This window comes from Lepidochelys olivacea, assembly GCF_965140295.1.
Source record: "Lepidochelys olivacea isolate rLepOli2 genome assembly, chromosome: 7".
Lineage (NCBI taxonomy): Eukaryota > Metazoa > Chordata > Testudines > Cheloniidae > Lepidochelys > Lepidochelys olivacea.
Genome location: NC_140417.1, coordinates 1,659,637 through 1,679,015, shown reverse-complemented (window position 1 = coordinate 1,679,015; position 19,379 = coordinate 1,659,637). Strand labels below are relative to the sequence as shown.

The window sequence follows — 19,379 nt, the reverse complement described above, 5'->3', positions numbered from 1 at the left end:
GCCTCTTACTTCCCCTTTTCTCTTCCAAGGAGCAGAGAGGCTCCTAAGGTGGAAGGACTGGCAAGATATTTTGGGGAGGGGAGAGAGCATCCAGGACTGGAGGGGGAAGTGAAGGCAGTCCTGAGTTGTGGAGCTCTTCGAACGTGGGAGGGTCTACTCTGTCCTTCCCACCCATGAAAACAAAAACATTTTGCTCCCTCAACTTCTGGGAAAACAAAAGGTACCACAGAAGCAGCTGGATGCCTCCTCTCTGCTCTTTACAAGAGAAAGGGAGCGAGGAGCAGGGTCCTGAGCTGCTGGTGCAGTAGCAGGTGAGAGAACATCCTTGGGGGGCAGCCTGGCAGAGACAGCCTCGTTAATGGAAAGCATGCTAAATTAATTATATGCCTTGGGGGGCCTGGTTAGGGACAACCCCTCATTCCCCAGCCCTACCTTCCCTTGGTACCTCTTGAGGAGTCTAGGCACGGATCTTCTCCCTAACCCAATCCCCCCACCACACCTGTAACAGCTGGTTTGTTTGCCTCCCACCATGAGAAAACAGCCCTAAAAACCATTTTAACCTAGCCGTGGTGGCACCACAAACAAAAAACTCAGGTGTTGCCCATTTCAGCCATTTGTGTCACATTTCAATGGCTTGCATCAGATGGGGCAGATCTAAAGGTTGAGAGGCATAGAATTAACACCATGAAAGACAGGCTACCCATCCGTACATAAATTGTCTGCAGGACTTTAAGGTAGGCAGATCTCAGAACAAAGTGTAAGGGAATATTTGTATGCCCTTTGCATATGCTAATCATGCGCCAAAATGCAAAGTGCACGAAACCACAAGGAAACATTCTAGCTGAGCAGCTGCAAACTTTGAATCCTGATAAAATAGGATCATTTAATCACAACTGGAACAGGTTACAGATTGTCTTGCCTGTCCCTTGCATCCATCGTGTCAACTCAAAATTTGTTATGTTTATCAAAATCTCTTAATGCTGAGCTGAGGAGCCAGACACTGACTTCAGGGCTGACTGTCCCCATTAAGTAAGCCATGGGGGAAATTCAGCACCAAAATAAGTTTAAGTATTCTCCCACTTTGAAATCCTCTCTGTACTTCCACTGACTATCTCCCAGAATGCATCATTCAGGGACATCAGATATAGCATCGATTGCAATGAGTCATATGGTATTTGTAAAGTTGTGTTCTGGATACAGTCAGTGAATCAGGAAGTACCAAAGGGATTTCAGAGGGGAAAGAAAGGATTTTGAAGAGAGATGAGATCAGTTAGAACTTGTTTCTCCGCTGAATGCCCCCGCCAGCTGGGTTAGCAGTACTTAGTCAAGGAAGTTGGGCATAATTCACTTTAACTCTTAGTTCCACAGTGCACCTTTCATCTGTTCAAGGTGGTCACCATACAAGGCCTCCATAATGCTTTAAAAAACCTCCGTACCCATCCCCTCTCCCCAGAATTAGGATTTTTTTTTAAAGCTATAATCTGTTCTGTTCCATATTGCCCCTCATTACATGCACATAAAATAAAGGCACCATCAACATGCTAACAGCTGATGAGACTATCTATAACCGATGGAAAATAGTCTCTCACCTCAACATTTGCAATAAAGTGTTAAGCCACATCCTGAGAATTAAGTGCACACTGGCTGGTAATTACTATTTTGAAAGATTTTCAGCACTAACTGCTTCTTCAGTAAATAAAGAAAGAAATTAAGAGTCTCCTCTTCTTCCAGAGGAAGTACTTAGGGACTCTCACTGTAATAGCGATAGGTGTCTATTAGCAGCATCACTGCTATGGTGCATTTGGTTCAGAAGGTAAATGTACTCATAATTCCTACTCCTCACGAAAACTCTACATCAGAGTTATGGCTCAAGGTTCAGAATGGCATCTATTACACCATCCAGAGGATGTGAGTAAGGCAATGGGGATTAGAAAATTAATAATTCCTAGGGTTTCTGAAGTCATCCCTTTAATCCAGCATCATGGTCTTTTTTCCTCTCCCAGGAGGACATTTCCTAGTCTTCACAGACTTGGTGCAATCCAGTTAAGGAACTTCATAGCAACTTCAAAACCAAGGAAACAGGCCTGGAACAGAGAGACAGAACACAAGGATTAGATGAGTCTTAGGCACACAGAGCTGGAGTGTTTGGAAAAGGTCTTCTCAAAGCTGAGGGGTACAGCAGCATTATAAACCCCAGACATGGTTTTGTTTCCCCCCTCTCCCCTCCTTGACATGAGTTATCTTGAACTGGAAGAAATGACATGACTGTGTCCCTCTATAGCAGAGGCAGAATTTCTGATTTTCAGTGTCATTTGTTAGGGTCCTTCCATTTAAAATAGGTGCTGATTCAATCTAGCCATTCAAAATGCTGGCAATTGTGTTAGCAGATGTGTAGAACTGTTAGTTTGTTCTAACACCAAGAGGGGTTTAGTGCAAAACCTGTCATCCTATTTCTGTTAGTGCTATCCCTACAGCCTACTTTAGTTTCCCAGCTACAGAGATTTGAGCCAGTATTTTAAAAAGCTTGGAAATAGATCCCCCAGACCATACACCCAGGGGTGTTCACTCTAACGTAAGCAGCACTGGTGAGATAATACAACAGTCTGGAATCATTTCCCCCTCCCCGGGTGACATCTGCTTTATTGGGTGAGGTATGCCATTTAGGAGTTAGCATTGGGGCCCTTCTTCGTGCCAAAACCTGGCACAATATTGACAAAGCGCCGGTTGTACTGCATGCGTCTCTTGGCACAGCCAGTCGTCTTCTTCTCTTGCTTGGCAACCTTGGGAGTCTGGCCTCTCACCTTCCCAGCACGAGCCAGGGAGCCATGGACCTTACCACCCAGCATGCGAGTAGCCACCTCCACGGTGGTAAACTCGCTAATGCCACATTGCCCAATGAGAGATTCATCCTCCTCCTTTGCAACCACTAGGTATTTAGGGTGCAAGTAGCCAGCTCCCTGCAGCTCACTAGATATCATGGTTTACTTACTGCGTTAGCGGGAAAGGCCCTTATCATAACGGCTGTGAACCCTTTGTACAGGGATGAGACGCCTTCCTCTCTGATAAGCTCCCTTAGCACATCCCTAAAGCCATTGGGATACTTCCCTGGAGCAGCTGTTGACAGAAGCAGAACATGCCATCTATGATTTGTGAATGCAGCCAGCTGAGACTTTAATGGTTACACTGTGGCCTTCCACTGTAATTCATATGGATTATTTTCCGAGTAACAAACGATTTCAAAGACTAGACAGCTTTTAGTATAGTACATCACTGACAACTAGAACAAAGACCGAGTGAGCAGGAGCCACATGCTCACCAGCACTATAAAGGTTTTAAATAATAATCGGGTCATCTGGAAGAAAAGAGGAACTTAAGCTAAGGGTTAGAAGGCTGGAAGCTTCAATCTAGCGTTGTTACTGCTGGTCACGCTAACAGCATCAGCAGGGTGGAAAGTCAGTGGTGTATCAATCAATAAAGCTGATTTGCAAGGAACAACGCTGGTCTGTTCTCAAAAAGAATATCCTCCCACGCACTAGAGCCAGGAATGGCAGTGGCTTTCCAGTGAAAACTACAGGCTCCATTTTAATGCTGATGTTACACAGATCTGACCAGGTGTTTGAGGAAAGTGATTTTATAGGAACAAATTAGCTGATCATGTGACATGCCACTGGAAAGTATTACCTTTACGAGGCCCTTGACCAGCTACTCCAGAGTAACCCTTCACCAGAGTCACAAACAACTTTTGGAAAGTGACTCAGTGGAGCAGGGGCTGCAATATTCTACTATATCCCATTCAGGCTTTTGCTCCCTTGGTCTGGAGCATCACAGAAGCTAAATTACAAAGCAAACAAACAAAACAACACACACACACCACAAACAAAAGGATTTTCCTGCATCAGCAACCACTGTTGGATGGACTGGGGCAGAAGCTCTGCCTATGTCCTTGATGTGTGACAGAGAAGATGCAGGGATCTTGTCAATGCAAGCTCCAGAGGATAGTCCTGCTAGAGACTGCTGCAGAGCTCTGTTGTATAGAAATGTTCCTCTGGGAGGAATGCCGAAGAAATCAACCAGAACCTTAATGGCAACCTCTGCTGGAGCCCAGCAACCCCAAATGTCTGTGTTCACCCCAGGGACTGGGCTGTCCCTACTACAATTCTATGGAGTGCTGACTGTAGATATTTCCATGTCGTCTGCAGATTTGCCAGTCACAAAGCAATGGATTGTGAGAGACATGCATAACTATGGTTGTCCCTGCTCCACTGTGATTTTATTTTAGATATCACCTGCCTGAACCGATGCAACTGTGCCCGGTCTTATCTGAAATGATTAAGCACTTTAAATGGGAGTATATTTGGAATAACTACTACCTAGCTCTTCTACAGCACCTTTCAACACAGATCTGCAAAGTTCTTTGAAAGGAGGTATTTTACAGATGGGGGCACAGATGAAGTAACTTGCTCAAGGTCACCCAGTAAACTTGTGGCAAAGCTGGAAATAGAACCCAGGTCTCCTGAGTCCCAGTCTAGTGCTGTAGGAGCTAGGCCACACTACCTCCTTTCTAAAATTCTGCCCAGCCATAAGCTTCTCTATTGGATTGTCCACCCAGCCCATGGAAATGCTACATCTTGTGGTGCTCTTACACGGCTGACATCTGACTCACCGGTCTGGAAGCGGGATTTCAGCACATCAGGAGGGATGGCAACAGCCCAGTTGAAGATCCCTGCCATACCCCCGGCAAAGAGAATCCTAGGCACGCTGAGGTCACTGACACTGCAGAAATATTGAATTGAAAAGGTGTCCATCTTTAAACTAATACATAAAGACCAGAAAGGCAGTTTGGCTAAGAGAGAAGACATTACAATGGTACAGACCCAGCGTGAGAGCAGCCACTGTAGGAATTCAGAGTGAGAAACTTGTGGCCGTAATATGCTGTCTCTCCATGAGAAAGGCTCAACTCTTATTGCTCTCTCATACTTGCAGCATGACAAGGATGCCTGAAAGACCAGCTTTTAGCACACAGCAGGGAAGCGGAACAGGGGTGCATCTCACCCTGAATGCTTTTCTAATTGTGCCATTAAGAGGAGTGCTTCAAATACCATTCAACAATCAATCCAATCCCACAGTGAGATGAGTCATCTCGATGGGAAAGCCAATGACAGCAAACTCCTCAGCAATCACAAAAGACACTGTTACTCCGGTGATTTTGCTCTCTAGCCATTTGCTTAGCAGGAGAAATTGACTGGAAGTATCTGGGTAAAGTCAGCATTGCCCTGACTTAGGATTTAACTAACCTCTTCCCCTCAGGGGTCAGAATGTTTTTCAGCCATTCATACGTCATGAAGTACATTCCACTGGCTGGAACATCTAGTTGGGAGAACAAACAGACAGACAAAGAGAAGTAGGAAAACGACACCTGACCACCTCTGTATGCAGGGAAAAAAAGAGCGGAAAGGAAGTATTCATCCCTAAGGGGAAGCTCTGGGCTTGCATCAGCTGCCAATGTTAGGGATCATTCTGCACCAGCCTCAGCAATGCCAACAAGTACCACTAAGTTCCCTTTCTGAGCCTTCCAGTGCAAACTGTCTGTCTAGATGGAACAGCAAGAACATTTTCAGAAAGAGCAGGGACATGGCTGCAGAAACACCTATTCCTGAACCTCTGTGTCACCAGCCCTTCCAGTCACACTGTTACCTTGACTACGAGACAGGTCTAAGCTCCCTAAACTGGAGACTGGGCAGATCAAGCCAGTCTCAGCGGCTTTGTGACGTGTGCACAGCCAGTTTGTTCCAACCAAACTTTCTGCTTTTTTATATTCTCACGTATACATGAAAATGCTCAAGCCCATGGCTAGAATCAGACAAACAGTTCTGTCAGGCATGTTGTCCTTGCTGCTAGCTTTTACAGTCATATGAGAGTCATGGGAAAGATAATTTCCTGGGCTGATGAAGATGCAAAATGCTTAAAGTTTCTCTATTTGAGGAGGCTCAGGTGAAATCACTGCCCCAGATGGGGTGTATTTTAGGGGAGAAAGCATCCAAACATATTTCTGACCTGACCCATAAGGCTTTAATTTGTTCATTATAGGTGCCTTTTTAAAAAATATATAATAGGAGAGGGAAAGGAACACTGTGGACACACAAGATATTTTTCCTCCACATCAAAAATGAGTAAAGAAACTCACTCTTTCTAGCTGGGAGAAAGAGTAATTCATTGTAACTGTATCTTTCAATAACCAATCCAACTGACCATCACGAACTGGGAGTCTCATGTACAAACCCCATCCCAAAGCGAAGAAAAAGCTAGCTTCCTATTTTTTCTTCTCTGTCTTTCGGCTTCTTTCCCCAGACCCATCATCTCTCGCCCATCCTGGAAGTCTATTGTAGCCTTCTGCGGCTTGGATTTTATTGGTCTTTACCTCTCAAGTCTTTGTGTCCATTTCTTGCTCTCCTCCCCTCATTCCCTTTTGTACTTCTCTAGTCCTCTTCTCCCACCACCCACACCAGGACTGGGACATATCCTCGTCTTCATTCTCAATCCCCAGGAGATGCAGGGGCAGCTGTGAAAACTGCAGCGCATGAAACTGATGCACAACATATCTCTGGCCCACAGTGAGATTTACGATGTTGGGTCAGTTTTGCTCTGATGCTTCTCTTCCTGCAGGGGTACTATTAGAATACATTTACTCCAGGTACCTCTCATGAGGGTGAGCACGGTTCCTTTGTATATGCCTCGAATCCCAGCCTCACGGTACAGCTGTTTCGCACAGTCCATTGGGCCACCGTATTTAATTTCACCTGAAGCAGCCTGGATCTGGAGAATTAAAATGATTGTTTACCAGGCATAACCCAAATAGTAATTTGGAAGCCTTGTGCTTTCTAAAGCTAAACTGTCAAGTGGAAGTTAGCAGCTCAGCTCTTTTCATGTAAACAGAAGCCACCCAAGGAATGTATGCCACCAGACTCCTGCTGATATATAGACAAACTGGTACAATGCATGTGAAGTCACCATATTCCCAGCCCTCTTTCCCTCCCTTTTATCCCTGTAGTCTTTCCTCAAATCGGCAGACACCTCTGTGATCTCGGCCTGGGGTTCTCACAACAAAAATGTTGGTGACCTCAAAGTGTAGCCACAAACTCTTGCTGGTGGCCACTCTCACAATTAATTAACTTTAGAAAAAACAATTAAATATGCACATAGGTCCAATCAGTGTAATTTATTTATGTAGGGTTTTTTTGCAGACCCAATAAAAATAATAATGCATAGTTGTATGTATTCCTTACTGGTGCTAAAGAGAATAGAAACACAAATAACGTGATGTGCATGTTCTCGTCTTTTGTCCTTGGTTGGGTTTTTTGGGGTGGGGAGGAGGGGCACTTTTTTGGTTGCTTTTTTAATGACTTGCTATCTAGTAAGTCTATATTTGTATGTTTGTTAATATTACTTCTCACAGGAGCAGACTTGGTAGCTAGAAGATAGTGAAAAGTGATATTAAAAAACATACAAATACCACTTTTTACAACAGACTTACTCAGCCCTGGTAAGCCGAGGACAAATTAAACCTGGAGCGGTGAGTAGGGAGGCAGCCAGGGGGTGGGGTGGCAGCAGGGGCCAGGGGCAATGGGGTGGTGAGCCCAGGGCTAGGGCCAGAGTCCGAAGCCCCACAGCTATAGGATGGAGCCTGCTGCCGTGTGGCCAGAGGACAGAGCCCACCACCCCAGAGCTGAAGCTGGAAGCCTGAATCTCACTGGGAAGGTGGGGAACTCACACTGACTGCCTGCTCCTCTGGTGTTTGTGGCTCCGCTGCTCTCTCCCCCCCCATAAATCACTGCCCAGGAGGGTGTGGCCACAAGAAAAACCCGATGGCTGCATTTGAGAAACGCTGATGGGCCAGCGTAACTCCAAAGAGGCCCAGCAATAACCAGTGATAAGTAACACTAGTCTCTGATCAGAAATAGGTACGTGTAGTCTCAGAATAAGCCCCCAGCTGTCAGAGGTGAGAATCCAAAAATCCCTCTAATGCAGGGGTTCTCAAACTTCATTGCACCGTGACCCCCTTCTGACAAGAAAAATTACTTAATGACCCCAGGAGGGAAGACCAAAGCCTGAGTCCACCCAACCCCCACTGCCCTGGGTGCAGGGGTCAAAGACCGAGCCCTATCGCTCCGGGCAGGGGGGGGTCAAAGCTGAAGCTCAAGGGTATCAGCCCCAGGCAGGGAGCCTGCAACCTGAGTCCTGCTGCACAGGACTGAAGCCCTCTGGCTTTGGGCAACAGAGCTCGGGCTTCAGCCCCAGGAAGTCTAAGTCAGCCCTGGCGACCCCATTCAAAGGGGGTCGCGACTCACTTTGGGGTCCTGACACTCAGTTTGAGAACTGCTGATCTAATACACACTTACTAAAATTTCTCTCCTCCCCAGATTGAAAAGGATTTGCGTCCACAGGTGTTTACTGAACCATGCACTGGCTGGATTGTGTCAAATTAAGAATCAGATACTTACCTAATTTCCACCAGTTTAAGTTTGAAATAACTCAGCTGAAATCAGTCAAGTTACTCCAGATTTACACAGATTAGAATATGACTCCAAAAAAATTTCATAGAACTCAAGACAATTTTTATGAGTAAAAGATGCCCTGTGATAATGCTTTGCATGTTGGAATCAATGTCTAACATCCATTAAAACACTAAGAAGTACAGCAGTCAGCGTGAGAGAGGGTAGAGATCAGAAGGTCTTGCACAGACAGTTTTTTCATTTGTTCAAATTGGCATTTCCCACTAGGGTTTCAAAAACCAAGAGCTATGATGGGTTTAAAGTTTATGGTCACTAGAAAAGTTTATGGTCACTAGTTTTATAATAGCTTGTATTATATATTTTTGAAATGGGTCCTTCTGTTACATACAAGGATTCCAGGGAACTATGGGCAAAATCTTTATCATGCAAGAGATTCACGGACCTGAATGTTACTACAAAGGCTTTGTTTTACATGAGAAGATAAGATACACTCTACATTTCAGAAGTGCCCAAGAGGTCAGCTGGCATCCCAGGGTGATGCTGCTGATATGCTGAATGGTGTCTATAGGAGGGCATGTTGTATTTACCAGATTTTCAAAGGGAAGCTGTATAGTGCTTCTTCATGACAGAGTCGCATCAAGTTATGCCTCAGCCCTGCTGAAAGGGGTGCTTTCTAAATTCAGTACAGAGTAAATTTGCTAATTAGAGGAGTTATGTCTTCCTAGCAAGGTCTTTTTAAATCAGACAACACTCCTTAAATTAAGGGTGGGAATTTCTCCCCATCCACACACACAGTCTTACCTGTAAAAGGCACTTGATCCTCTCTCCTGGAGCCATGATTGCTGTTGTGAACACTCCAGATAACATGCCAGCAGCAAACAGCTGGGGATATCTGCGCATAGAACACGGGAAAATAAAGATCCCAAGATACATAATCCAATAAGCATGACATTTAATATAGTCAGCGTGAAAAGACTTGACTTCACGCAACATTAGAGTAAAATGTATAAGAGTTTGGAAATCCAAAAGGTATGGTTCCCTCAGCAAGTATACCTCTGCTGTTGTGCATTGATAGTATTTTGTATTACTCAATGTGCTTATGTTTTATGCTACAATATACAGAGTGAGACTAAGTCATTTGACCCAACTATGGGGCGGGCCTCCCTAGGGAGGCCTGAGTGGCGTGCCCCCCCTTTTGGGGTGGGGGGCGGGAGAAAAGAGCTCTGGCTGTCAGCCCTGGATGGCTGGGGCTCATACAGGAGGGCCATGCACACCTGGGATGTGTGGGGATGGGATAAAGGTGACAGGTGGAGCCGCATCGCCCAGGGGCTGACAGTCAGAGCCCTGCCGCCTGGGCTCCCCCCATTCCTCACCAGGAGGCAGTGGTGGGGCTCTAGCTGTCAGCTTCGGGGTGGCTGCAGTAGGGTGGCAATGGAGCGCTGAGTCGCTTATATCACTTCTCACATTGCCATCCTTACTTCTGTGCTGCTGCTGGCATGGCGCTGCCCTCAGAGCTGGGTACCTGGCCAGCAGCCGCTGCTCTCTTCTCCGCCTTCCGAACTGGGTGGTGGTGTATGTATTGGGGGGGGGAGGGGGGAAGCAGGAGGCCCCGAAGGAATTACAGACACAAAGAAGATCAAATAAGTTTGAGAAGCACTGCTCTAGAACTAGAAGTCTTAAGGTCCAATTCAGTAAAGCACTGAACAATGGAGTTCAATGGGAATCGAGTACATGAAACAAGCTTTAAATTTCTTGATTTATAAGCAAGCTTGAGAGAACCATGATGGATTTGGAACATTTGAGTGAGCAAAGCTCTTGAACAAATGTACACACAAGTATATTATATGTGCATCTGGAGCGCCACTTCTGTTAGAAAATGCAGCAAGTGGAGGAGTAGTATGGATGAGTGGTTACAGGATTTTCAAACACCCTTTGTTCTTCCTAAGCCAGATTTCTTCAGATGGGTCAGACACTGGTCCTTACTAGAGACTAAGTCTATGGCAAGTTGAACATTTCAAAAATAAACCTAATTTTTTTTTTTAAATTAAAAATCTTCTCATTCATGAATAACCTGTCACAGCTACATAGAATTTTATCAGCCTTCCACAGAATTCCAACTTGGAGCCAAAAAAGGAGCAGGAGAAATTTTGTTCCAAAAAGTCATTTTTCCAGAAGGGTAAGTGTGCCTGAAAACAGAGGCTGACCGTAGAAAATAAATACCTTTTCAGCCATAGCTAAGAGAAACACTCCTGCAATTAATAACCTAACCTACAGAGTGGATGCAGTGAGACTCCCACTTACCACTAGCAGGAAGGAAAGATCATGTCTTGTGACCACCAGGTCTGTCAGATGGCTATGCTGCAATATACATGTAATCTTTCCATTCAGTTTCCCTTAATAGCAAGGCTGTTCTAAGTCATTATCATTATGTAACACATACGGTATTCAGTTACAACTGAGCTGTTCTTTAATGACTGTCTTTCTGCACAGGGAGGGAACCGCACAGTATTTGCCTACCTGCTGTCTGTTTTTAGCCTGTGCTATCGGTACCACGCTTTTAGGAGCATTACCGCCACCAGTGGTTTGAGGATTTTGGTTTTTTTTTAAATTATATTTATAATCCAGAGAGGAGACATTTACACCACAACCGATTGTGTAATTCGACACAGCAGGCTAGGAGCCGTAGAAAAGGTACCCCAAGTGTCTGAACAACTCAGAACTTACGTTAGAATGTCATCAGGATTCCTCTGCTGGAGTTTTTTCCCCAAACCAAATCCAAAGAAGCACACAGCAAACATGGGAGTCACTCCAATAATCGGAGCTGCCATTCCTTTATACAAGCCTCGGACTCCCTGCAAGAGACCGCAGGTTATTTAGGTTTCATGCAGCATTCTTCAGGGTGATAAATATTTCACCACATCAAGAAGCAAATAACGTTACTATACAAGATGATCACAGCAAAGGCAGCCAGCTGCATGAATGAAAGGGATTTGCCATGATACAGTTCTGAACACAGCCCAGAGGAGTTGTGGGAAAGTCGTGCCAGGACTTCTTGTCCTCCCCAGGGCTAGCACTTCCAAAACATACCTATCAAGACGGCACTAGGCTAAGCCCTAGATTTTCTTACTCTCCAGATAACTGCCATCCTGCCTCCATGTATTATTCCCATTTCTCACCAGCACTAGTTCTGCTCTCTGCCACTCCAAATATGCTAGCTAGTGCCCACCTTAAATACAGTATACAATACAATACAAATACAATATAGCTAGCTAGTGCCCACCTTAAATACAGTCCTGTTAGAAACATGCACGGCCCAGTACGTCTCAAACTTTTATATATATATATTTACATATACACAGAGAGAGAGACGGACGTACTGTATTAGAGAGTCTTCAAAAGGCAACATTTCAGTATAACCCTGACACTCAACATGTATACAGTGGGCCAGACTCCTCCCTGGTGTTAGGCAACTGATTTCAATGGACTTGCAGCGAGGATGGATTTGGCCCACTCTATTTAACCCTTTCATTCCCCCCCACACACACTAAGCATTCTCAGCTCCATTTGATATATTTCAGGAAGCAGACCATGAGGAGCAACTTGTCAGGACTGCCAGATCTGACAAAACACAAAGAAGGTACACCAATGTGAGATTTCTAAAGATAGTGACAACACTCGACCCAAGGTTTATGAATCTGAAGTGCCTTCCAAAATCTGAGAGGAAGGAGGTGTGGAACATGCTTTCAGAAGAGTTAAAAGAGCAACACTCTGATGCGTAAACTACAGAACTGAACCACCAAAAATGAAAATCAACCTTCTCCTGGTGGCATCTGACTCAGATGATTAAAATGAACATGCATGGGTCTGCACCACTTTGGATCGTTATCAAGCAGAACCCGTCATTGGGAAGGATGTATGTCATCTGGAAGGGTGGTTGAAGCATGAAGGGACATATGAATCTTTAGTGCAGTTGGCACGTAAAAATCTTGCAACACCGGCTATAACAATGCCATGCGAATGCCTGCTCTTACTTTCAGGTGACATTGTAAACAAGAAGCGGGCAGCATTATCTCCTGCAAACGTAAACCAACTTGTTTGAGCAATTGGCTGAACAAGAAGTAGGACCGAGTGGACTTGTAGGATCTAAAGTTTTGCATTGTTTTATTTCCGAGTGTAGTTATTTTTTGGTATGTAATTCTACATTTGTAAATTCAACTTTAGTGCAATATCTTTATCATGACAATACAGTAACTCCTCACTTAACGTCATCCCAGTTAACGTTGTTTCATTGTTACACTGCTGATCAATTAGAGAACATGCTCGTTTAAAGTTGCGCAGTACTCCCTCATAACACTGTTTGGCAGCTGCCTGCTTTGTCCACTGCTTGCAGGAAGAGCAGCCCGTTGGAGCGAGCTGGTGGGGGCTTGGAACCAGGGTGGGCCGGCAGCCCCCACATCAGCTCCCCTAAGTTCCCTCTGCGGCAGCCACCCAGCAGGCTATCAAGGGCCTGGCAGTTCAGGTGTCCCTTCCCCAACTCATACCTAATACACCCCAGTGCGTTAACAGGAGTGTCGTATGCAAGATGCAGGAGGTAACTGCTCAGCATCATTGAGACCCCAGCTGGAGTAGTGTATCCAGTTCTGGGCACCACAGTTTAAGAAAAATATAAACAAATTGGAGAGTCCAGAGGAGAGTAAACAAACATGTTAAAGGGTTTAGGAAACCTGATTTATGAGGAAAGATGGGGAACAATGGGCATGCTTAGCCTTGACTGAGGATGGACCTGATAACAGTCATTAACATTTAAGACTGTTATAAAGAGGATAGTGGTCAATTGTTCTCCATGTCTACTGAATACAGAACAAGAAGTAATGGGCTTAATCTGCAGCAAGGGAGATGTTAGGAAAAGCTTCCTAACTATAAGGGTAGTTAAACTGTGGAATAGATTTCCAAGGGAGGTTGTGGAATCCCTGTCATTGGAGGCTTTTAGAACAGACTGGACAAACATCTGTCAGGGACCATCGAGGTTTACTTGGTCCTGATACAGTGTAGGGGGCTGGACTAGGGTGACCTATTGAGGTCTCTTCCAGTCCTACATGTCTGTGATTCCACAATGGTGCCTTCTGGCCTTAAAAAAACAAAACAAACAAACAAAAACCCCTAAAACCTACAAATTTGAACTAACACTTCCTCTTTTGTCTTGTCACAGAGGGGATTATGGGTTCTAGAAGAAATTAGAGACATTGCTTGGGTCAACAACAGTCAGTCTCTATTTTAGGAGTTCCAGAGAGCTCGCCATAGCACAGGCATCAAAATTCCACCACCTACAACAATACAGCCAGCAAACAACTGCCAATGTTCATTACAGCCTTTAACTTTAGGTATTAACACCACTGCATTTCTGACTTTAAAAAAGAAAAAAAAAGCAAGATCAAATTACACATTCCAAAGATTATTATGTTCTCCCTCTACCAGTTCTTTTCAGATTTCACAATCCGATGAAAAATTTGAATTAGAACCATTTGAATTGATAACCTGAGAACTTTATAGTCTCAAGGGGGGCCAGATTCCCACAAAATTCCACTCCAATGACGTACATGAGCAACTGACATTTTTGGCAGGCATAGCAAGTGCCAGTCTACAGTACCTCTCGAATGAGAGTCTGTCTGAAACAGTCGAAGGTCCCAGAATAGAGTGGAGACTGCCCAGCCAGGGGTTTTGGTTGGGTCTGTAGTCGGACCTGTAAAACAAGAAGGGAAAACAAAACAGTTTTTTTTTGTTTTAAGGTACATGACTTTTTTAGGATTAGTTCCAGAGAGCTATATTAAAGTCATAGGTTTTATATCCAGGCATTGTAATATTGGTACAAGGGTTAAAACTCAGTATTTTAGCTTGTACAAATATCTAAATAAGAACACAAATACCTTAAGTTATTTCAATATCGTTATAAATATTACACTTACTTTAAATTCAAGTTAATACTCTCTAAACAGTGATGTGGTTGCTTTAAGCACTTTTGCGATCCAGTGCCATTTCTATTGCTCCCTTTCCCCATCTGCTCAACTCAGTATGCAGGTACTGTCACCAATGAAACTTGGTTTTATTTATCTTCAAATTAAAGAATATAATTAAAAGGAAAAATAATGTTATTGTTTAAAACATCTCATCTCCAGTATCATCAATCCGTAGATCAATAATGCAGAACAAATACTTGTTACATTCCAAAAAGCTTCCCACTCATACCACGATGGGCCATCATGCTCTGGAAGTTGTACTCTCCACAGGTCTGATGTCTATATTAAAGAGGAGACCCTATGCAATCAGGTATATCCCTTTAGCTTATGGCAGGTCATCAAGGCAGCCTTCTGTTGGGCAGAGTTTGGACACTTCTGCTTTGCGGTTTCCTGGTCTTCAGTTACTACTTTATCTACCTTTCCCCACCCTCTCAATCGCTAGGCTCCTTTGCCATAACAGAGTTTAAACACATGTAACAATTAGTTACTGGGGCTCAAGGTCACAAATTTCCCTTAATTTCTGATGCTTTTTGGAACAAGAGTTTTCCTTTCCATTCATTTTCCATTCATCACTGATTTTTCTAGCTGCTAACTGGACTTTTCTGAGTGTCTTAAAAGGATAAACATGCTGGCTTAATGAAGACAAGCAAAACACAGATTGGAACAAATACATAGTTACAACAAATAGGTGCTAACATTTTGAGAGGACTCGTGAGCCAATGGTTATCTGTACCTCAGTTCTCCAAGTGTAAAACAGGAATAATTGCACTTCACTACCTCACAGGCGTGTCATGAGGATAAATACATTAACATTTGTAAGATGCTCACATACTACAGTAATGGGAGCCATGTAAGTACCTGAAATAGACAGATTCTTAGAAACAGAGTGGTACAAAGAACACTCCTACACACTCCCCCCCCACATAGGCTGACAAAATGAAACTGTTCACACACAGATACAAGTGAGCTTAGCAACATTTTCATTTAAACTAATGGCAGGGAGTTCCAGCTACCACAGGCTGAGAGTGGAAATGCTCCAAAGAGAATGATCAGTATAGTATGATTTTAGACTGAAGTGAAGTTGCCTTCATATATGCTAGTGTAGTAATTTCTCTTTAAAAAAGAGTCATTTGTATATACGATCCAAGTGACAAAACAGAGTATCAGACATCCCATTCATGTCTCTCCTTTAAAATAAAGTAATATCAGCCTGTGAAATTCTCATTAACAAAACAGGATCATTGATATCATAAGCGAATGATGAGTGGCACGTCAATGCTGCCTCTGTGTGGTAGGAAATATACACCTTAAATTGACTGAGTTAGCTGGTGAAACCAAGGGCTTCTGAAAAACAGCCGGACCTCACATGTTTGAACAGATTACTTATCATTCTAGAGGGCACAGGCGTTATAAACACTGCCACAGTTGCCAGAAGCTAGATGCAAATATTGCTGCCAAGATAAGAGGACACGCCCTGTGATAATACTGTGTGTGGGATATATCACAGGTCAGCCAACACAGAGCTTTCAGGGTCAGCCCCATTTTCATATAATAAGAATGGGGGGTGGGAAAGGGGGGGGCAATACTCAGCATCCATGTCCCCATACAATTCTGCCAGAGTCTCTGCACACACCTCACGGCTAGATGTTCTCAAAACTGGTTGCCTGGTCTTGTGAATCCTATAGTGTCAGTTTTACCCAATGCACAGTGACTGTTGGCATCTTTGCCAGCCCTCTCTCAGCTGCTCCTAGAATCCACAGCCCAGAGGGGGACGCTTCAGCCTGGTCAGAAGGCTTTATGCCAAAACTAGAAACTACCCCGATGCCCTGAACAGACAAGGTGGGCGAGATAACACACTTTTTCATCAATAGAAGTTGGTCCAATAGAGACAAATGTTGGAGACCCCAGGGCATGGCCACTAGTTAAGTCAAGAGGATAAAAGGCCATAAGGGTTGAAGAAGTCTCCCTGCTGAAGGCCTAAGGGCTTCTTCTGAACCCCCCTTAACAGAATTCAGGCCTGGCTGGTTTGAGTAAGCTTTTTTGCTCTTAAGACAATGTTGCAGCCGTAAGTAATGCTTTATAATGTAAGATTTGCTAAGGCCAAGCTAAAAATAATAGGAGATAGTTACAAGGCCAGGCAGGATGTGCTGGTTGTTTAAGTTGCTAGAAATGCTTGTTAAAGGGTGCAAAAAATAAACATTGTTGTAACCCATATAAAAAAGGCAAAATATTTGTGCAAAGTTTTAATTGGCCAATATGTAATGCAGTAGCATTAAAAAATATAAAAGTGTGTCTAATGACCTGCTCTGGTGTGCAGGATTTGAGATTCTATTCTCCCTGTTCCTCGTTTGCAGCTGCAAATAAACTTTTCTGCTTCTCCCCCCCCTTATAATTATTAAGTAAAACACACAGTTGTTTTTCCTCTCGCCGGCAACAAACGCCTAGGAGTGCGCGCGGGGCAGGCCGGGAGCTGTAGTATTTCTCCCCCCCCCGGGCGCGGGGCAGGCCGGGAACTGTAGTATTTCTCCCCCCCCCGGGCGCGGGGCAGGCCGGGAACTGTAGTATTTCTCCCCCCCCCCCGGGCGCGGGGCAGGCCGGGAACTGTAGTATTTCTCCCCCCCCCCCGGGCGCGGGGCAGGCCGGGAACTGTAGTATTTCTCCCCCCCCCCGGGCGCGGGGCAGGCCGGGAACTGTAGTATTTCTCCCCCCCCCTGGGCGCGGGGCAGGCCGGGAACTGTAGTATTTCTCCCCCCCCCCCGGGCGCGGGGCAGGCCGGGAACTGTAGTATTTCTCCCCCCCTCCTCCCCCCCCCCGCGCGGGGCAGGCCGGGAACTGTAGTATTTCTCCCCCCTCTCCTCCCCCCCCGCGCGGGGCAGGCCGGGAACTGTAGTATTTCTCCCCCCTCTCCTCCCCCCCCGCGCGGGGCAGGCCGGGAACTGTAGTATTTCCCCCCCCCGGGCGCGGGGCAGGCCGGGAGCTGTAGTATTTCTCCCCCCCTCCTCCCCCCCCGCGCGGGGCAGGCCGGGAACTGTAGTATTTCTCCCCCTCTCCTCCCCCCCCCCCGCGCGGGGCAGGCCGGGAGCTGTAGTATTTCCCCCCCCCGGGCGCGGGGCAGGCCGGGAGCTGTAGTATTTCCCCCCCCCGGGCGCGGGGCAGGCCGGGAGCTGTAGTATTTCTCCCCCCTCTCCTCCCCCCCCCGCGCGGGGCAGGCCGGGAGCTAGCTCCCTCACCTTGATGGTGTCCAGCGGGTGCCCCACGAACACCAGGCAGACGCCGCCGAAGCCGCCGGCGAAGAAGTTCCTCACGGGGCTGATGGGCTGCGGCTGCTCGGCCATGGCCGCGGCGGGAGCGGAGCTCTGCGCAGCGCGCCCGACAGCGGAGCCCTGGCGCTGACCTTTACCCCAGTCCCGAGCCGCAAAGCATGGCGGGACACGGCGGGACGCGGGGCACGCTGGGACACTGGAGGACTGGCCTGCCGGAGCCGCGCCCGACACGGAGTTCCGGCTCCCTCGGGCCGGCGGCGCAGCGGGGTCGCCCTGACCGAGGCGCGATGCGCATGCGCTCTACGCCCGCTTGCCGCCGGGCCCCCGCGCCAGGAGCGGGCCCCACCGCCCGCGCTGCCGCGCCGGCCCCTCCCCGTGCTGTCTGGGCGCCGCAGTGCCCGGAGCTGGCCGGTGGCGGGCGCTAGGCCGCGCCCTGTCCCAGGCGGGGAACTGAGGCACAAGGAGCCGCGGTGAAGGCCGCTCCAGAGAGCGGGGTGCAGGCCGGCCCGGAGCCCCCCTCCCGGCTTCACACGGAACCATTTCCCGGTGCTCGGCCGCGGCGCGGCCCGGGGGAAGCGCCCTCGGGAGTCCTGGGCCCCACCAGATTCGCTTCCCAGGAGGCCCCGCGTGTCCTCGGACGGGCCCCGCTTCCGAGTTGGCGCTTGTAGGCAAGCCCCGAGGCAGACCAACGTCTCGTTGGGCCGCTCTCCTTGGGCCCAAGGTGGCGTTCCGCAGCTGCCCCTCCGCTGCCGGGTCTCGCCTCCGCGCCAACCCAACCGTCTGTCATTTCCCCCGCAGAGCGGTGGGGGGATAGTTTAGCCCTGTCTCCCTTTAATTCTGGGGAGCGTCACTTGTCATGAGGATAGGTGAAGGAAAAGTAGCCGTGCTTTGACAGAACTACCCGCTGAGGGGTCCCTGTGCCATCCATTACTCCATATCTGTGGGAGGGGTGTCTGAGAAGGGGTCAAGCCCAGCTGCTCTTCAATTTTCCTGATACAGGTTTAGGAAACCCCTCTTCCTCAGAGAGCTCACACCATTGTGGCTCTTGCCCTCAGAGGAAAATTCGTTTCTGGTTTTGAGAGGCGATGCAGCCACTCCCATAGCCAAGGCTGAAGTGTTTTTACCAGTGGCTTTTCCTAACACTGTAATTAAAGCAGCTGGGCCCTGTCTATACCATCATGTACATCACTGGAAGTAAAGTATAGCTGAATCATTGCTGGAAACTCAGTACAGTAGAACCTCAGAGTTACAGACACCATGGGAATAGAGGTTGTCTCTATTCTATGTCTCTATGTCTAACTCTGAACAAAACAAAGCTCCGGCTCCAGCAGTTCACACTCTGAGCCAGGTTCTAGAGGCACCTTCTTTCTGGACAAGCTTTTCCCCCCTCCCCACCGAGGGGTGGGTGGTGAAAATAGTGCCCCCCTCCCACCCATGGGCACATGTGTGTGTGTGAAAACAGCCCCCCCCTTCCCGGGAGAGGGTTGTGGAAAGCAGTGCAGACACCAATGCTTTTTCTGCGCAGGCAGGACTCAGCTTTGCCTGAGAATCTCAGCATCTTCAACTCCTAGCGGTAAGTGGGTGCCGAGTGG

At 46.9% G+C, this 19,379-nt stretch overlaps 2 protein-coding genes across 2 annotated transcripts; both read right to left on the bottom strand.

Moving 5' to 3' along the window:
• Positions 1–853: 853 nt before the first annotated feature.
• On the bottom strand, positions 854–18,029 carry SLC25A20 (solute carrier family 25 member 20). The gene is made up of 9 exons (XM_084634925.1): positions 17,755–18,029; positions 14,158–14,250; positions 11,235–11,362; positions 9,312–9,402; positions 6,696–6,813; positions 5,295–5,367; positions 4,664–4,773; positions 2,990–3,114; positions 854–2,084 (listed from the first exon to the last, which is right to left on the bottom strand). The coding sequence occupies exons 1-9, from the start codon at positions 17,857–17,859 to the stop codon at positions 2,022–2,024; spliced, it is 906 nt and encodes a 301-aa protein (XP_084491051.1). The 5' UTR covers positions 17,860–18,029; the 3' UTR covers positions 854–2,021.
• LOC311524135 (small ribosomal subunit protein eS30-like) lies at positions 2,624–2,980 on the bottom strand. The gene has a single exon (XM_084634928.1). The coding sequence runs from the start codon at positions 2,976–2,978 to the stop codon at positions 2,661–2,663; it is 318 nt and encodes a 105-aa protein (XP_084491054.1). The 5' UTR covers positions 2,979–2,980; the 3' UTR covers positions 2,624–2,660.
• Positions 18,030–19,379: the final 1,350 nt, after the last annotated feature.